Below are 20826 nucleotides of genomic sequence, written 5' to 3' on the forward strand. Positions count from 1 at the left end.
CCGGTGGGAAAATGGTTGATGAATCTCTCGGGCAAGATCCCATGATTTTCTTAGGGCCTTAAATTCCCTGTTAAGTTTTATTGAACATACAGTCGTGGAGCAGTTAGGACCTGCAAGAGGAAATTTATTAAGCAAATGCTTGATGGAAATACTAATTTGCTTTAGGCATCTGCTACTGAGCTGCATTAAAAGGCTATACTTAGTGGCCTGTGAAAATAAAATTGTGCGTTTGATGTCAGCTTGTGTTGACAACTTAAAAGTTCTCATCAGTCATGCCACCCAACCTTCCAATAAGGAAACATATTACCTGGGGTAATATCCTCAACAAGTTGGGTCTCAATATATACCTCTGGAAGGGTACGTGTTTACAATGAAATGCAGTGTAGCAGCAGCAGTGACAGAAATAATTCCAGATTTTTAGCTTTTATTTTATTTTACTGGTATTTACACTGCCCTTATCCCTCTGTGGTTACTTACTTTTCCAGATCACTTACAAATTCATTGAACATAATAGAAGTTGGAGCAGAGTCATTTGAAATATTGCTGGTGTTGTTTCTCTCATGTATGAACAATCTACTTGCTTGTATTTAAAAAAGAGTTTCAGTGCAATTTTTTCACGACAACTCAATTTTTCTTCAAAGTTCAGTACTTCAGTATGCTTGAAAGATAAATCTCACCTTTGCAAAAGATGCGTTGACTCCCACCAACTAGATGCATTTATCCTGGTGTTCACAAGTTCTGCACTTCATAATTTTTATTGATTTTTATGCCCTGTAAATGAATCATGCTGTAGTTCCATGAGCCTTCCCTGTTCCTGCTTTTAAAAGTTGGCATCATTTACCACTCGCTAGTCCTGAGATACTAAAGCAATTTTAGATGAAAAGTTACTAGGTTTAATAATCCAGCTATTTCATCCTTGATTTCCTTTTAAAAATTGAGAAAATACCACACAGGTTTTCTTTTTATTTTTTTTTACTCCTAAAACTTCTGTAGCTGAGTGAACTCTCTGAGTGAAAAGGTAAATTTCCACACCAAACATTTTACATCTGTTTTGTTTGAGAAAACTGAAGTTCCAGAGCTTGTCATCTACAGATATGGGAACGCTGATGGGATGCATATTAGAACACATTAAGGGCACAGAAATAAATGAAAAATTGTAGTTACAGAAAACATGCATTAATCTTTCTCTCTCTTCTTAAAGCTTCCGAATGTGCAGTGGTTAGAACAACAGACATAAACTGGTCTTCTGTTACACTGACTAATTTTTTTTTAAAAAAAGGCTATTTTTATTTGTTGACATTACTACAGTGGTGTACATAATTGATCTGTCTCAAAACAAAATATAAATGACCACCATTACCAAAGTCATTAAACAAAGTAAGGCATCGATTCTCAGTATAATTATTACTTTAGCAAATCAATAAAGGGCAGTTTGGTGGAATTTATTTCTTTCTCTGTCATGTTTCATTGCTGTTCATTCTAATTTTCTACACAACCAAAATAAATCTTTTATAGCGTCAATATACCTTTCAAAGTGCCTTCTATAACTTTGGATATCATAAAATAGTGCTGCAGGTATGACTATATATACTGAATATGGGGTTTTTATCACTGCTGTTTATTCGGAAATTGTGACAGATCTTTGAATCTTCAGGGTATAATTCTTTGTGTGATCATTAAAAAGTGTATGTTTGCAATAATTGAAGTAAACTTCAAAGGTTTGAGGAAGAGCTACGTAAGTGTTGATTTTTTTTGGAAAAAAAATAAAATTGCATTTCAGTTATTTGAGTTCTTAAAAATTAATTCTGAAGTGCATTTTCTCAGGCAATCATATATCAAGCATTAACTATTTTACCTGAGGTATTTTTATTTGCCACGAACTCCACAGTAATCAGACACGAGAATGGTAGGTTATATATGCACAGCAGGTGGCAAAGTCCTTCTTTGAAAGCTTGTAGTCCAAGTTAAAATAATAGTGTAGATTAGGTAAATGCGAAGGACTGGAGCATAAGGTTGGTAATTATGAGAGTATTGGGGTGATGTAATCATGCACACTACTTCGCCTTTCCAAGGGGCAATGCGTGAAAGGGTTAGTAAGGCACAGTTCATATTGCTGTCTTGTCTTGTGCTATGCTAGTCATTGGATATGTCTTTATAATAGTCATTGTTCACTGCACGTGGACTTCTTTAATCACGCACCTATTCTAGAATTGTTCACTGTTCATTTCTTTAATTATTCACCTAGAGAAAAAAATAAATAAAAACTTGTATGTATCTGGTAGTTAGTGCTTTCTGTGTTGCTGTTGCTGCTTTTTAAGATAGATCTGCAAAGTCAGTTTTAACCGTATTAGTGACTGATCCAGCAACATTTTGTATGGTAATATCTCTATGTACTAATGAATCATATGTGCCTCCTCTAATTCAGATTTATGCTTCTGAAACTTCATGGTTTTTATTCAGTGTTTCAATGAAAGAATCTTGTCATAATCTAGTTCCACAGAAAGCTAGTTATGTTAACATTTCATTCTCATGTTGTCACTCACAGCAAGCTATGTAGCAAGCTGATCATAAGAATATAATCTTCTCTGCTTTTATAGAATAGAAAATCATCACAGAAAATGAGTCAGAAGTTTTCTTTAGGGGTGAATCACAGAACTGAGTGTTGGACAGGTTTGTTGGGTCCACCAGTCCCGCAGCATGCTTGTTTAAGGTTGTCTCTACAGAAATGTTCAGTGCTTGTTTTTGCCAGCAGACTTGAAGTACCTTAATCAACTTTTAATGAAAACAAAAATACTCTGTGGAAAATATTGTGATAGAACTATTGAAGTGATGATGATTGCTTTCCCAACAGAGCTGAAACATTTCTGTTTGCTCAACCGGGAGATGAAGTGGGTGTTTACCAGAGCTTCATGGCTTCTTTCCTGTGAAATGCATCTCTTGGGTATACAGGGCAGGCTGGTGGCTTTCCTCTTTCTGTTAAGCAAAGTTCACTGATGGACATGCGTCAAAGACCCTTGATACTGATCGTAGTACTTTTATCTGCTGTTGAATGTTCCAGAGGCCCAAGGTACAAGAATATTGTTTCTTAAAAGATATGAGAGAGATTCTGCTTTTAAAAATGGAGGGAAAAAAAAAAGCCACAGTTACACTTAGACAACACAGAATGCCTGGTCTGCAAAAGAAATCCAGATTTCCTTTATAACTGGCTATTTCGTTGACATTCAAAAGGTATCCCTCTTAACCTTTGGACAGGTTATGTACTAGAAGGTCTTTAGTCAGAAGTCTGTGTCAGGAGGTTTAGCAGCACTGGGCTTGTCTCTTGTTAGGTTAGCGTCTTGAGTGCATGACCTGATATGAATCTAGGGAGAAAAGATCCTGTCTTTCTGTTGATAACACCAGGCTTACTTGAGAACTGGGCTTTCTGTCCCTTGATGATGCTATTGGAAGCACAACAGCAGCCTCTCTCCAGTAGTGGAGTTCTTATTGCTGGATGAGTCACTTGCATTCATCCAGTGAGTAACATCAGGTGTTCAGACCCTCGAGTTACATGTTTTTGAGACCAGGGTTGAAACCGTGTTGATAACAGAAGTCCTTAAGTGTGTGTATATACACGCACACGCGTATCTATGATTCCAGTTAGGATTGTTGTTTTCATGCATGTGCATGTATTTCTAGGGCTTTTTATGTAGGGCAAAGGATAACTCTTCAAGAACATGCTTCTTAAAACAGATTCTCTAGCAGCTAAGTAATTTAATACAAAACAGAAAAAGACCCCATAGCAATGCTAAATAGAACTCTTATGCCTCAACTTTGAGTGTTGCTTGATATTTTAAATTTAAATTCAAATTTAAATTTAAATTCACTTTTTTCTCCCTCATTGTCCAGCAAAATGGTTGTGGTTACACACCACTTCATTGTAGAAGTGGTACGAGATGCTCAAGAAGGTATTCACAGAAGTTCTTCAATGTTACCATGTTCAATACTTTGACAATGACAATCTCAAAGTTGACAGTAGGTTCGTCTGCAGCATTTTCTTTCCATTTCTCTGAATGTCTGTGATGCGTATCTTGAGAGGTATGTCTAAAATTCATCATATAACCAAAAAAAGTACTTACTCATTTTCCGTCTGTTGGAATGTCATTAGCCTGACTGCTGATGCCAGTGACAGGGTAGTCCAAATCCTCATTTTTCTAGGGTTCTACAACAGTGTAGTGGATTTCCAGAACAATCAGGTCCTTTTTTGTTGTTTTGTTTTGGTATTTTTAGGGTGTGTGGTCCTTTTTTCATTTGGTTTGGGATTTTTTTTGTCCAGTTACAAACACTTTTGTCACCAGCACTGGCATTGACAATTTTTTTTTTTTTCTCCAGAAGTGGCAAATTCCTGATAACTTATTTTTGCAGTGCTCACTATCCCTCTATTCTTTCCCGTTTTCCTTGGCTCTCCCTGATTTTAAGACAATGTTAGTTGTCAAACAAGGCAGGAGGGGGCCGACTCGTCCCTGTGGGCAGTGTTGGCGGGAGGGGGGGTCCCGCATCCCCGCCCCGCCCCGTGCAGCACCACGGCCAGGGGCCGGGCCCCGCCGGCTGAGCACCATGGAGAGGGGCTCCCGGCGCCAGGCGCTTCCCGCCCTCTTGGAAAACCTCCAGGAGGAACTCCCCCCCCCCTCATCCCAGGGGAAGGGTTTCTCAGGTTTACTATAACGCAGGCCCGTGGAAGATGGAGTGTTAGCAGGTGTTTGTATAGTTACGCCAGAACAAAAGCCCAGGCTCTTTCAACGTAGGCTATAGATATATGTAGTGCAGTTACAGCTAGATTCTCTTTGCTGAAGAGAATGTAACTTCAGCTGAAACGGTGTATATTAAGTTTTGTATCTAAAATTTCATAAATGGAATTCATTAGGAATACAGAGGTGCTGTTCTTTCACTGTGGCATGTAATTTCATCTGAATCAATTTGTTTTACCTCCTCACCTGTACTCCATGACATTAGAAGGAAAGTTGTTTTTGCACAGTCATGCTTTATTAAGCATTAAAGTTATTACTTTAACCATTTGCATTGTCGCCAGGACTATCTTACTTTGTAACCATTCAGTGTAAAAAACCAGGTTACTTAGTCCTGCAGGTCCTTGAAGTGAATGACCATTTAGCTCAGCATATTTCTTCTTGTAAATGTAATGGTTTATTCTGCCAAATCATATCTGACTTCTTCCAAGTTGCTTCAGAAATATGTCAGTATCAAAAAAATCCGAGTGCAACATGTTCAGAATTTTGCTATCAAACCTGGTGATACAATATCTACTGTTAACAATGCAGGAAGCATATTTGGGCTCATATTCTTTATTCCTATGATCATTAAAGTAATCTTGCTGCTCACACAGGCCATGAATCCAAATTAATTAGGTAATGCTTTGGTGTAAACATTTGTTGTTTTCTTCATTTCTGAAGCACAGTGTGAGAATTTTCATTTATTAATTCTGCGGTTTAAGATTGTGCCTTTCTGAGGGGAATAAAGTTCCTCATTTGATTCTTAGAATTAAAAAATCTAGAGGACTTTAGTTCCATCATCAGAAGGTTAAATAACCTTTTTTCTCTTTCTGAAAAATGTTTACTAAAAGAGTTATATTTCAAGGTCTACAATTTAGCTGTATTTGAATGGCCAATAACTGTCATCCATGAATAGGGAACTTTCTTAAATAACTATTTCATAGCATTGAGGAAGTGATACATGCTGACCTGTTCGTACTGGAATAGTTAGACTATTTTATTGATATGGAGGTGTTGGGCTCTTCTTCCATCATCTGCATTATTTTATGCTTTCCAGGGAGAATTTCAAGACTTGAGAAGAGTTGTGTAGATATTGAATATTTCAAGATGGAGTGATTATTATAGTTCTATGAAGCTTTATTCTGTAACATATTGCAGACCTGTCTTTTAAGTAAGACGTCTTTTTTTGGTTTTGTTTTCCTCAGGTTCAACATGGCTAGTACGTTCCAAGAAACACCTACACTTGAAGCTTCTTATTCAGAAAATGTTGAAGCTAAGCTGTCCTTTCTACCTGAAAGACTGAGAAAGAAACTGCTTCCTTTTCAGGAGAAAGGCATCATGTTTGCACTTCAGAGAAGTGGCAGGTACAATCCTTATTTTATCATATGCTAAAAATAATTATTTTAGGTAAACGTAAATTGATTTTTAGAAAGACTGTGCAATACCAGCAGCTCTTAGGTGAGTTATATTATAGAATTTTTTTGTAAACTATAAGATAATGTGGTTTAAAAGGGGGAGTTGTTTTGTTTTTTTCCCCAGAGGTTGAAGAAATGTTTAATAACGCATTATGCAAAAGAGGATTGTAGTATCAAAGATCTCCTCACGTAAGAGGAGACTGATATCAGTAGGACCATCCTTTCTGTCATGTTAATAGAGACTTCTTAAAATAAGTTAATTCACATTTGTTTCTTTAGTTCTTAATGGCATGGTTGAGCTGTTAAGAGAATGACTAACAGATCTTGATGCATCTGTGTGGTATTCTATTTTAAACTTGGTACAATTCTGGCATGTAATCAGGGTGTTCTGGAACTCACTGAGCTGCAAGAGCAGAGCAGAAGCCTTGCAGAGTGCTCAGTTAGAAAGTGCAGCAACTGATCGAGCAGGCATTCAACAATTAAGTTCCTGATAAATCAGAAAAATAGTTTATGCAGCAGAGGCTGGAAATATTTTGCTGAGTAAGAGCCTGTTACTGAGTTACAGGGGCAAAGAAGAGGGAAGGGAAATGCTATTTCCACATTTATAAATTTTAGAAAATTTAGGCCGATTCAACCTAAAACCATGAAACTAGTATGTTGTTCTTTTGGAAGGTAATGACGTTTTAGAGGTCTGGCACAAATTAAATTATTTTAGCTTAGCTTTTAAAGAAGGACAAAGTTAGTTTCTGATCACTTCATCATCTTGCTCAGAACAAGAGGCTAAGGGTCTAAGCGGGTTGCTTGCTGATGTTTGTGATTTTTTGCAGGAGAAAAGAAACATGTATCTCTCTCCAACTTTCTCTAAAGTTGGATAGGAAATGTTTATAATCAGTTCTTGCAATTATATGGAACTCTTGATCAATTAAAATTTCCTCTGAAGATTTTCACTTTAATTCTCTTAATTTGACCAAAAATCTTTGGCATTTATAACATTGCTGTCTTCAGGGAATGAAACAAGCCAGACTAGGTGGTAGAATAGAAAAATGAGCCCAGCCATTAATGTGCAAGCCTGAGATATAAAAAGCTTTACGCTGCATTGGCATTAACTTCTCAGTGACCACTGGTCATATTAGGCACTTTCCTGCTGCACAGTGTGACAGTGAGAATGAGTGCATGCAGTTTTAATGGATCGCTAAGACTTTGATAAAACAGATAGCAAAGTCTACATTAGAGTTGAACTTAATAAATCTAAAGCCCTTGGCTACCATATTTCAGTTGATCTGATTCTAATAAGGGGAAGTGAGGTTTATATAGCGTGCAATTGAGTTCTCTTTGCATATTCAAATAATGAAATAACAGAAGATGTTAAATATGTATAGTTTCTTTAATGTTAATTGGTGTAGGTTAGTGGATGTGTTTCAAAGTAGCATAATCTTTTGCAGCAGATTATAAAATATAGAGTTCATCAGGAAGCAGGTTAACTGTAGGACTAGATAAATTTTAATCAGATATTTCTTTTTTCTTTTTGTTTGAGAAGTAACAATTGGCTGCAATAAGTATCTAAAAAGGTTTGGAATAGCTTGGCTAATGATCCTCTGTCAAGGAGGGAATTGTATTATTTTCATTAGGGTTTTGGGCTCTATGTTCTTTTCTTTTTTGAAACCCGTCATTAACAAAATACTGTTGAGTAATATGGCATTTATGGTTTTACTGTGGCAGGTGTATGAAAGTGTTTTCATCTTGATTGCAAGAAATCTCATTCCCTGGTGTAGCAATTCTGTATGGTAGCTGTGTCAAATTGAGGAATTGCATGCACTCGCTCAGACAGCCTCTATATGAAGTAAAATTCATTAAGTCAAACTTTCCTGAGGAGTATTTTTTTTAAATCTGTTCCTCGCTCAGGCAGATCTAATTTTCTTTCTGTCCCAAAACAGAGAACAAGAGCCTCTGCTGCTTGTAGCTGAATTTTCTTATTAGTTTGTCAGCCCTTGGCTCACACAAGTCTTTCCCTTTTGTGTACTCCATAATGATTTAAGCCTTCTTTCAGTATTCCCAGTGGTGTATTTTAGCAGGGTCTGGTACTTTTCCATAAAAGTATCTTTTCTGGTTTTAAAAATATAAACATAGGACTTGAACTCAGCAGTATGTGCGTCTCAGCTGTTCTGTCTTCCCTGCCTCAGGCTATGCACTCCCTTTGCAGTCATTTAATCCATGCTTTGCTGTAGTGGCAGGAAACTGGTGTAGAAAAAGTGCTTTATTGTTGGTTGAAGAGATTCAATTAATATTATCTTAAGTTAAACAAGCACCCAGCATGAAAAGAGACTTATTATTAGAACAAACTTATTTCTTGCATGGAAGGGGCTGGGGGTAACCTATTAATTCCCTTCCCTTTTCCCTAAGCATAAAATAACTATGCCGTTGTGATTTGTGTTTTTGATTTATTAGTAAATGAATCAAAGGATTTTTCAGTATGTGCTCCAAAGGCATTGTCTAGACTTACAGAGTCTGCCTAACATTTTTCTAGGAAATAGTCATTCTAGGGACAACGAGACAGTGTATAGTTCAATATATGGTAAATAACTTATATAGTGATAGTTCAGCCTTAAAGGTAAATAAATGCATGGCTGCTTATTCCTTACTAGAGATTATTCTTCAGAAGTGCATTTGGGAATATGGACCTAGGGATGGAAACATTGTTTGGTATTTATTTATAACCTCAAACATTAATGTGCAGAAAAGATGGGTGCACACAAATTTTGTGCTAGAAACTTATTTTATTTTTTAAGCTTTTCTTTCAGGAAATCTGTAAGTTACTTTAAAAAACAGCATAAATAGGTATTTATTTGTTTACATGTGCTTTAAACTGTTTTTTAAATAGAGAGCAACAAACTTACCCCTTCCAGGAATATAAACTCTTAGCAATGAGGTTAGGGAATATTCAGAGTTGTTAGGGTCAGTTGTGTGTACGCTGTTAGGAGGTGGAGGTGAGCAGTTCTCTCTGTTGCTCTCTACATGCTGGTTATTAGTCATAGTTGGGCAGATGTGGACAAATTCCCATTTCGTAAGCGTACAGGGTAGCCCAATCACAAGTGAAGAGGCATAAACTGAAAATCTTAAAGTAAAGATGTCATCCTGCTTATTGAGTTTAGTTGTTCTGAGATACAGAGTGTAATTTTCAGGCCTGTTTCATTCTTCCATGTAAAAATCTATGAAGTATGCAGGAGGAGGCTGACTTGAGAATGAAGGCCTAAACAATACTGACAAGTCGGCAGCCAATGGTCAGGTGTTAGTGAAGAGGAGGCAGCAGTGTCAAAGCACAATACTCTGGAAAAAGTGATAGAAGTTTGGGCAAAATATGCAAGATGCAGAGATATATGGGCAAATGGTTTGATTATATTGATACGGATTATATTCCATGTCTTTTAAGCCCACATCTCTCTTTTGATATTAATGATTTTTACTGTTCACTAACATAGTACTTGGAAACTCACAATCTCTTTCTAGAATGTATTCCTGTTTTATATCATCTCTTCATAGAAGTGTGCGATATCTGTCTTGTATTACAAACAATTTACTTACCTGAATATACTGTACAAGTCAGAGGCGTGCTAGTGTTTGAAAGTTAGCTCTCTTGCTACTGGGTGACATGTACAAACCATATCATGAAGTGCTTTGTCAAGTTTCATAACAAATGTCAAGATGTGATTTGCAAACATCATTATTTAGCATTGCTTGCCTTGTTGACAGTATCTGAAAAAAATGCCTTCAGACACACAGATTTTTTTTCTAGAAATGGTGGCAGAACAATTTGTTTAAGCCATCTTGCTTGTGGATGCAAAAGAGGACTTGGAGATATTTACCACTCATGAAATAAGCTTTTCCATTATAATTGTATGCTCAAACCATTTTACCAGCGTAATCTAGTTTCCTGCTGCGGTTTCTTCTCACTTTCTTACATAAGGTTCAAGTGCATTAACATTGTAACCTCTATTTTTTTGGCAAAAAAATAAAAGATTGTTTGATATAAGTTTATCTAAATATTGAAATGCTTATTGATACCTTTACCAGGATCTGTATTTATAGATAACTTTTGCTTTTTAATGGTACCTTTGTAAGCTTTAGAGGTAATACATTAACTTATATTTATATGTTCTGGAGCATGTGATTTTGAGTTTCCCATACATGCTGGTTTAATGTTGTTTATAGAGTATAGACACAGTGAAAAAGTGATAAATGGCATTGGATGGCAATAACATGATACGCAGAGTTCATATCTGGCATTAGGAGCTATCAGTTTTAATGAAAGGGTATTTGTTTTGTTAGGCAGTCATTTTCTAGAGTAAGAAAAAGTTGTATAGTGGTTAATGTTGTTTTGGATAGCAGGCTACAGAGAATCATTATGATAGTGAGCTCATTAGAGAATGGAGTGCAAGTGTCCCCTATTATAATAACGAGTCAGTTGGCTGCACTTCAAAATAGTACTTTTTTTTTTTTCCACTGACTGTCTCTGATCTCTGGCAAGCTACACAGGAGAAATGCATAGTTAATTCTTTGTTAATTAAAACAGATTTTTAGTTCAAAACTTTATCAGTTTTCATAGAAATTAATTCCTCCCCCTTCCTCAAAGTAAACCAGAAAAACAGAGGCTCAGATCAGCATTTTTTTTTTCAAGTTTTATTCATAGTGAGCCATTTTGTTTTGAATAAGTTGCTGAAAATCTTAGTGATCGTTCTGACTATTTAATTTTAAGCGCATAGTGACAATTATTGTTCTTATATGCTGCAGATAAGGATGGTGTAGGTATGAAACAAGATATCCTTTAATGACTCCAGTTGTTGTAGTATCATTGTTGTGAGATTGGAGTTAATCCGAATTCTTGTTACTAAACTTGTGACCAATTTGATCTTAAGATGGAGAGTTCAGAATTTAACATAAAGAAGATAAATTCAAAAACAGACAAGATGAAGTTAATTATAGTCTCTTTTGGGAGATCTACTTATTCTCTCTGGTTTTGTCACACTGACTTTGATAGAAGCTGAATTAATTAAATTTGCATGTTAGAAAATGAAATTCCATTTGCATTTGATTTTGGGGTTTTTTGGATTTTTTTTTTAGTTGTGTCTAGGAATATTTCTATGAATGTTTCATTTTTATTTTAATTTGTACTTGGTGACTTGAAGCATCAAGTGCCATCAACAAGTGTCTTGATTATTTGTAGATCTTCAGATCAGAGAGAACTGGGAATAAAAATAATTGCAAGTTTTATTAATGTGATTTCTATCTCTAGTCTCAGTAGATTGTAGTTAGATAGGCTGAAAGAGGTGTTTGAAACAAGGCATAAGTCTCTTGCTAGAGTAAGAAAGAATTCTTCTTTTATTCCAAGATATTCAGCAACTAATTTTAGATATATGAAATGGTTATAATTTTGTGATAAATGTGAGTCCTTAAACCCTGCATCATAATAGATGAGCAGTTGTTTCCAGGCTTAGAAAACAAAGCTGAAAAGTAATTATTGGGCAAAAAGAGTGGAATGGCTATTTAATGAACACTTAGAGGATCAAACAGTTAATACATTTCAGCAATTAAATATGGAGTAGCTCTATGAGTACTGTGTTTTTAAAGAAAGGTTTCTTTTTTTAAAGATGTTGGTTTGTAATGTTTTAGAGTACATTTCACATCTGAGAAGTGCCAAAGGAGAGAGAGAGAGATATGATTAAATGAAGATGCTAGCTTACAGAATGAGGTTCAGATGCAGGAAGTATGAATGAGAAATTGCGCCAAATTCTGCACAGCTTTCATGGCCAGGGAGGCTTGTTTGGAAGTGATGCTGGAGGAACTGGGACGCAATTCAAATGGAACAAAAAATGCATTGTCAGTAAGCGAATGCAGAATGTTATTCAGGAGAGGAACTGTGTGGGGTTAAAAAAAAAAGATTTAAGAACAGAAAAAAGCAGTGGTAGTAATCCAAGAAATTACCTGGGCTTAAATGTGGACTTTTAGCAGCAGGAATAGAGAAGAAAATACAGATTTTTAGAAATGCAGGGCACAATCTGTTTTAATGGAAGAGAAGAACCAAGTGAAATAAAGAAGAGAAATTAGTTTAGTGTTAGCTGTGTGCAATGAAAGTTTGCAGCGGGAGAATCCACAATGAAAAATCAGTGTGTTTAACTATAAGCATCAGGGAGAGGGCAGAATGAAAGTGATCAGTTTTGAGTATCTGAGACAAAGCCGCTTTAATGCGAGTGAGGAAAAAGTAAGGTCTTAAACAAGTATGAGTCGAATTCTGGCTGACTTAATGGAAGTTGGAAGGAGAGGAAGAACATGGGCAGAAAACTACCCCAAATGTAGCTGGGTAAACAATTGAAATCCACATGCTTTATGGTGTCTTTTTACTGTGTTGAAGCAGGGCGAAGTTAGAGTAGAAGAGATAAAGCAATGTAGAAAAGATCAGCAGAATTGCTTAGTTCAGAGATATATATCAGAAAAGAAGTGGGATATTCTATCAACAATTGAATGGATGGTTGCTTTTGAAGTATTTGGAAGGTTCAAAAGTATTTTGAAGTATTGGTATGGAGAAGGAGCTACATGTAGGAGAAAACTAACCACTGGGTTTGAGAGCTTGGGGTACTGGAGGGAAAAGACATTGAATCTGGGAATATTGAAAATGGAGGGACTAGTGATGAGATACTTTTCTAGGTAATTCTTTTCCCTGTTGCCTGATTCAGCTACCTTTAAAGGAGGAAGACATGAAGAGAGCAGTTCTTCTGCAGCTCTTGTAGTGCAGGCCACTTGGGAAAGAGGAATTTAATGGAAATGTAATGAGAAATACCTAAATTTCATTGAAAGTCATTAGACTACATACTGAGGAAGAGCTACTATTGATCACAGGTATTTTAGTCATGCCAATTAATACCGAGGTTAAGGTTTGTAGCCTAGCTTGTCAGTAGCTGAAATTAGTTGATTTTATTCCAACTGTTCCAATTAACTGAAGTCAGTTTTTCTTGCATTGAGTCAGCTAGTGAAACCAGTTTGTCTCTGAAGCCAGCGACTGAATAGGTAAAGAGTTTTCACTATTACTATCAGGTGTTTTCTTGACTAGAATTTTTATCAGTTAACAGTTCAATTAATACATTCTAAAAACCTCTCGAATTATCTGAGCTTAACCCTCAAATTAACCACTTTGATATATGTTATTCCACACGTATTTGTCAAAGGTAAAATACTAGAAGATGTTGGCAAATCTGCTTTCACAGCTTTCAAATCTTAATAAAGCGTTTTAGATGTTTTTTTCAGTTACATGTTGAGGACTGTTGGAGAAAAGCATAAGACAGTACAACCATTCTCCTGTACACTCCTTTAGAGAATCATTAACACTGCAGGTGTGGCAATTTAGTGCTTCTTACGTTAGATTGAGGGTTGGTTCTTATTATTTAGGTTTTTTTTTAAAAATACCTAGTGTAGTTCAAGAGCAAGGGTATCATCTAGTTTAAATCTTCTGGTTCTCTATTTTTGGTGAAACAACCTTGATTATTTTCCCAAGGAAGTCAGCTTTCTTTGTTCTAGTTTTAGGACTGTGTGCTGTGATTACTGACACGCAAATGTAATGGTTGCTTGCGCAGTTTTATATAAAAATGTACTAAGTTCAGATTCCTTAAATAACCCTTGGTTAAGATGTTAGTGCTAAAGTGTTGGCTTGTGAGTAGGAGGTAAATTATATGTTGTAGTGTTATATAAAACTGACTCACATGAGTAGGTGAGAATCCCAAGAATATCAGGACACCCACACTGGTGAAAGAAAGATGCGAGCTTCCTCTGTACAACATGTTCCAAAGACTGCATTAACAAAACCAGCTTTAATTTCTTTGAGTAGTAACAAAATTTTTCAGTGTTTTAAGAAAAGAAGTGCTACTGCTTTGACGGTTTGCCTTGGAAAATGCATTTAAAAGTGAAGGAGTTTGTTCTGAAAAAGCTACCTGCTTTTAGTTCTAACTATTTTTTTTTTCCTGGATAAATAGCTGTTGAAAATTAATCAAAAAGTTAGATTATCCCCACAAGCAAGCAATAGTTGTATTGGATTGCTATACCCCTTAGCTTTCAATCCTCCATGTAAGGAAGCAGAACTGTCCAGTTTAGAGAGGATATTATTGCAAAGTATGTCTGTAGTTACAAGAAACCTCTAGCACTGACTGTATGGCTTAGTAGGGTTCTTTGTTATATAGACCTTAGATACATGCCAGGGTGGTGTTAATCGGTATTCTTGTAAGAGCAAAGTTCAAAATTAGATTCTTTGTCTTTGCAAAGATACCTTGCTAAGTAGCCATAATTAACCAAGCTAACAATACAGTTAAAGTTTCTTATATTAATACTGCGAACATTTCAAAAAGGGTGACCTGAATGTAACCCAGATGCACAGAAGTAGAAATTATTTTCATTTAAACCATTTTCCTTCCCTCAAACTCATTTTATGAAACTGCTTTAGTATTAAGTTCTCTCTGATGCAGACTATTTTCATGTGCCTATATAACATGCCACATGGGCTTAGTCTTAGTTTCCTTCTGCTTCTCCAATCAACTCATCTGCATAAAACTTCAAAGACCTGCTTCTCCTTCTGCCTTGCGAAGTTGGTTCCAGTCTTCTTGACATCAACACAACCAGAAGCTCTTTCTTTGCTCTTTGAGGTTTGAAAAATTATGCTTTCTAACCTTCCAGAGGCAGAACTTTCCTGACCAGAACTTTCACAGGGCTATGTTTTGGGCTTCTTCCTTAGTTTCTTCACCTGTTTTTTGTTAGCTTCTGGTTTCTCTTCAAGGTTTGCTGTAGTAAGAATCTGTAAGTGCACCTTTGCTTGGTGCTTGATACAAGACTGTTGGGACAATGCGTGCTCACTCATGACTATCTGGTTCTGTGGTTCTGACTCATCCAGCTTTGTGTGGTCCCTTAAATTACGTGATTCTTTACATTTAGAAAAAGCCTTCAAACACAGTGATGGGGTTTGTGTATAACCTCAGGTGCTTGCATTTGTTCTCTTTTGTGTGGGAGTCAACAATAAGGTTTTGGACCTACATGCACCTGAGGAGAACCAACACAGTAGACTTCTTGCTCTCTTCTCTGCATGCATATTCACTTACCAGGATACATTCTTATACAAAGCTTCCTGTTTTGCTCTTTGTGTTTGTATTTTAATGGAAAATGTCATTTTATTTTAAAGCTAATACATCTCGAAATGAAAGGGTTGTTAAATCCTAGTGGAGACCAGACTATGTGGCTCCCTTCTATTTCTGAAAGATACTGCTGTGTCCGAAGCTCATTGCTATCCCTACAACTGCAAAAGTGTTATGAATAGTAGGAAGATTGTAGCAGCATGTGCAGTGCATCTCAAATGAGATTCCGATGCTTTCTGTTAGGAAAAGAAAGAAGATTTCCTTGATAAATGGAGAGAGAGTCAAATGCTAGCCACAGAATTCACTATGAAGAAGGGAAACATTTAAAAATTAAATGTGAAAGAATCTGAAAGAATTTGGCATTGACTGTGCTGCTTTTTGCACGGTTGGACTTTGCTGCTGAGAGTGAGTGTAACCGAGACATCTAAAATGATTATTTTTTTTCCCCCTGCTTTTCTGAAACTTTTGACCATGTGGGCTGAGCTTTTAACAGGATATGAAACTGCGTATCATAGCTCTGATTTATATTCTTGGATAGAGCTATTATTAAGTTGTCATATGAACAGATGGGATATGAATGATGAAGCTCAGATTGGGTAACTACCAGTTGAGAGGAAATGACTAATTGAACTTCAGAGAACAAGAAGTCTGTCTTCTTGCAGTCAAAATACATGAAACAAAAATACATGTTTGTCCCTCCAATGTAGCTGAAGATCTGTTTCTTGTGCTTTGACAGCATGGAACCTTTACATTCATGTTGGCAGCTTGTCTGACTGCGATAATATAGAACATACTGAAGGTCATCTTAAATAAAGGTTGTGTATTTTTAAGATTATGTAAAATATTGCTTTTTAACAGCTTAGTGCAACTATTAGATATCTTATGAGTTCTCTGTGATCTGGCCTGTAATGACAGGGAAGTTCTTTACATTTCAGATCTAATTGTTGTGATTATAAACTGGAAACACTCGATGATTTCCCTTGCAGTAATATAAGCTATTTTTCGTTGCCCTAGAGTCTAATGAAAAAGTTTTGGACTTCTCGTATTTTGTAACTACATTAAGCAGGCATCTTTAAGTCTTTAAGGTTCTTATTCTAAAACTGTGAAAACTACAGAGCATGAATGCTCTAAAATGCAGTAAGTCATAAAATAATTTGAATATCCTCAATTTCCAATTACATTAGTTTTATTAACTTCTACCTGTATCATAAACTCATCTTGTGTGTCATCTCAACACTTTTATCAAGTGTGTCAATGCTGTTAATTAATTTGCATAAATCAGCAATTTCAGAACTGTAGCACTTCAGGAATTCAAGTTTGAACAGTATGGCTCAAAGCAGTGATTTGTGTTGCTAACAATATCATAACAGCGGACTTAACACATTCAGATACTCTTAACTGGAGCTTTAAAAACTATTTTGTGCACCTGGTTCATATCAATCTATGATGTGTCTAGTCAAATGTTCAAATGACTGAAAAATGTATATTAAAAAAATATAAATATTGCAAGTATAGGAAGAAAATCCAAAGCTATTTCATCATTGGGTGGGATAAGAGAATGAGTACTTAACTAAATAGCAAAATATCATTATAGATGTGTAACTTTTAAGCATATGGGTGTTTCTGTGGAATCTCTATTTGTATTGGTACTGCAGAAACAAGGAAGATAAAACCATGTTGATCACTTTACTGTGATTACTTTTTAAGAGTGGTTATGTTATGGATAAAATTATGGCAGTTACTCTGTGCTTCCATTCATTTACCAGCAACAAAATGATGAGTTTCTATATTTAAAAGCCAGCAACTTTGTTGCTACTACCTAAGAAAATTCACTTCAGACATATTAAATGACAGTTAATAGACATGAAAACAGAAGATACTCTATAGCAGCATCTATGAGATTCTATGAGCACAGTCTGAAAATAGTGCAAAAAGAAAAACAGAACAACTTCAGCAGATACTCAAATCCTCAAAGTTCAAGTGGCTACAGTTCACTCTAATGAAAAAAATAATCCTGTTTTGTCTGTTCCTGTGGTTGACATATTGTTAAGGCTTTTTCTTTTAATTGCTGTTCAGCTTCTAATTGTCAGAGCAATTTGTAATTCACTCTGAATTTCTTAATTTTTCCTTGTTATCCTAAAAAAAAGCATGAGGCTCCAAATAGTTCACATGTGCCAAAGAATGGTGCAATAGCGTCTTATATATTCTCACTTTGATTTCTGTGTGTCTGAACTGGCACAATTAACATTTCATTATTTATGCAGTTCTCCGAAAATATAAGTTGATATGCTGAGAAATACTTTATTTGTCAGCAGAAGTTGGCAAGGAACATTTGTATCCCTGTCCTCTTTACCACATTTCCTTACTAACAGATGCTACTTGGATGCAGTGTACTCTCAGTTATTGCTATATTTGTACATTTGCTCTGATATCCTTAAATTAAATGTACTATATTATTGAAGAAGGTGTTTGGTTTATTCTTGAGATGCTTCTGTTTAGTAGCTAATTGCTATAGTCTTACTCATTTTCTGCATTTGTGTAAGAAGCTTGAAAAACACTGCAACACTAGGTTGTTGTGCATTCCAATTGATTTCAGGCTTTGAACTGTTTTTAAAAAACATGATTAATGTACTGAAAGCAGTTGGCCTCTGAAAGAATCTGCAAGAAGAAAGGCTTGTTTTGTAAACTTCAGTTCAAGCAATTAACAATGAGTATTAAATGAAAAAAAAAATCGGGCTTTGAGCGAAAACATTATTTTAAAATTAGAATTGTGTATTAGTTGTCTGCAAATAAATGTCTTTGCCAAGCAGGAAATCATAGACATTAAGGCCCCACAATCATGAGTTGCCACTAAAAAGAATTCTCTTCCTGCCTTTTTTCCTCTGTAAATCTGTGCAGGCTTGGGGGGTTTGTTTTGTTATGTTTTCTTCCTTTGTTTTCGTTGCTCCATCCCTAACAACTTGGGATGGGGAGTGTGTTTACAAAGCTATTGCAAGTAGATAGTCTGTTACTTACAAAAAAATGAAGTTATATAAGATGTATTTTGAATTCTGTTAGTTGGAAGAAACAGATGAAATTGGTGGCTGTCGAAATTTATGCTGGCAGATTGAGTGAGCAAACAGCAGTATACCATATTTCTCAGAATATCAAATATTTGTGTTGCACATCATGTCTGAAAAGTGCCAGTGTACATTTTCTGCCGAGATGTCTATTTTGACCACAGAAATGTCTGTTTTGGGCCCATGGCAAGATGCATATTATTAGACATAATGACAGCTCTAAGTTGATGGTGCTGCTACGAGCATTAATCATTAGTGGCTGGGTTTTGTGCAGAAAAGATTACTTCTGTTGTGGTTTTGTGTAGCTGCACCAACTTCAGAGTACTTAACACTAAAAAAGCACTTCTGTATTACTTTAAAATATTTTTGGTGTCAAAATGCAGAATGTTTCTATCTTGGTGTGTTAAAATTTATTATAGACATAGAGACCTGCAAGATCTTTTCCATTTTTTCATGGAAGGAACGTTGCATTTGAGTTACATGGGGCAGTGGGTGCATGTTTAGTTATGTGGCATAGGAGCAGGAGAAGTTTCCGTTTCCTTACAAGATGCAGTGGCTGGGAACAGACTGTGAAGAAGAATTCATCCAGAGCAATTCATCAAGATGAGTTTGTGTCCATGACTGAAAGCTGTGGGGGACAGTAAGTGAAAAGCACAAGGCAGAAGGGTACTTGAGTCAGGGGGAAAACAAGCAGAGTGGCCTGTCAAGTTTGTTCCCTTCCCGAGCTTGAAATATTTCATCGTTTCTGAGACTTGTCACTTTTTTCTGTCAGTAAACATTTATAAATCTTCAAGCAAAGTGATGGGCTGCATAGAGCTGTCAGTCTATTGCTGTCACTTAGTTCAACCAACAGCACTCGCTGCTCTATTTCTTGATCAATGGTTTGACTAATCCCATGCCCTTTGTGTGGCACTATGATACCGACTGGTGGGAGTTATTCTCCAGTTTGCTTTTTCTGACAATTTAGAAAATTATAGAGTGCTTGAAAAACTTCTGAGATTACTTAGTCGCTGGAGAATTCATCTAATTGCCAGTTATTTAACTGCAGCCCAAGCAGGTATTGCTATCGAACTCTGACAATTCTTACGAAGTTGCAGAAATTCACGCTTCATGCCTGTTTCAGATCTTGCCTTGGAATTCCCAGCATTGATTCTGGTCAGAAGATACTTAGTAAATCTGTATCTTCCTGCAGTCCGGGGCTGCTGTAGGACAGAAGAACTTTAAGTCATCATCTTGCTGTAAGACTTAAAGGGAGCAGGTTGTCTCTACCCCTCTTTCTTATCTTCACAGTTTTTGCTGGGATTCGTGCCTTCCTCTGAATTTGTCAGTGTGTGTGAATTTAAGATATGTATTTTATATACAAATTACTAGACATAGAACAAGCTCTTGTAACTCTTTAGATAATGCTTTTGAATTGGATAGGCTTGTTGGTTTGTGGGGTTTTTTTGTTTGTTTTGTGGGTGTCTTTTTCCAGCTTGTAAAAGTTTGTAAAGTAGTGGAGATAAAAGTATATGAAATAGCTGAGAGCTGAGTTTCTAAAATAGCTGAGGGTACACATTTGGAAAGATGCAACATCATCCATTTAATGGCTTAACTAAATATCCAACAAATAATTTCCTTTGTCCTTCATCCAGTCTCAAAGATTTGATGAAGAAGCTCACGTGGGCTAGAAACACTTAAGTTCCCTAGACCCTACTTGAGTTAAGAATGTATGTACTAAAATAACAGAAATAAACTAAATTTAAGATGCCTATAAGAAATTAATATCAAAGATGTCATTTAATGTTTATAAAATGTAAATATGCTGAACAGAATTTAGTAGTTTTTACTGTGGACTTGGAGTTGTCATTGTCTTTACATGGAGTAGCATAAACTGACTCCAAAATGGGGAAAAAAACCCAATTTCATTTTCTAATACTTTTGCTAGTACAATGGGTTGGGGAGAGGGAGTGTCTGTTTCTATTTCAAAACAAGTGTGACAGCTCTGGAAAGCAGCTTTTTAAAATCAGTCTGACGTTTATATCCTTAATTGTGAAGCAGCAAAAACATCGCTGTTTCAGAAAGACAATAAAATCGAAGATGCGCTTCCTGCCTTGAAAATGTCTCTTAAGATTACAGTTAATATAGTACTAGACCAAAGCAGCAATTCAATTTTACAATGCATGTTCTTCAGTAATGCTAACAAATTGAATAGATGTTTTTAGAATAATTGGCATATGTGTTTTCAAATTCAGACCAAATTTACTTTTTGTAGTTGATATCTGTAGGAGTGAAGTCTGCCTCTTTTCCTTTCATTGATTCAGTAAATCCATAACTTAAATTTATAATAAACAATTTATAAGTATTGGTATATCTGTTATATTTACTATTAATTTCTGCTTTTTTCCTCTCTCCTCTTTCTTATTTAGGTGTATGATTGCTGATGAGG

The 20826-nt window shown here is 36.0% G+C and overlaps 1 protein-coding gene across 5 annotated transcripts in view; it reads left to right on the forward strand.

Moving 5' to 3' along the window:
- Positions 1–20826, forward strand: part of ZRANB3 (zinc finger RANBP2-type containing 3) — a 50141-nt gene that overhangs the window by 715 nt on the left and 28600 nt on the right. For 4 of the 5 annotated variants that reach the window (XM_063342595.1, XM_063342597.1, XM_063342598.1 and 1 more), the window contains exons 2-3: positions 5969–6127; positions 20807–20825. In XM_063342595.1, the coding sequence (XP_063198665.1) occupies positions 5976–6127; positions 20807–20825 (171 nt within the window). In that variant the 5' untranslated portion in view covers positions 5969–5975. Of the gene's footprint in view, positions 1–5968; positions 6128–20806; position 20826 lie in introns of those variants that run through there. The other variant, XM_063342596.1, reaches the window with a different exon arrangement.

The sequence above is a fragment of the Chroicocephalus ridibundus genome, chromosome 7 (assembly GCF_963924245.1).
Source record: "Chroicocephalus ridibundus chromosome 7, bChrRid1.1, whole genome shotgun sequence".
Taxonomy (NCBI): domain Eukaryota; kingdom Metazoa; phylum Chordata; class Aves; order Charadriiformes; family Laridae; genus Chroicocephalus; species Chroicocephalus ridibundus.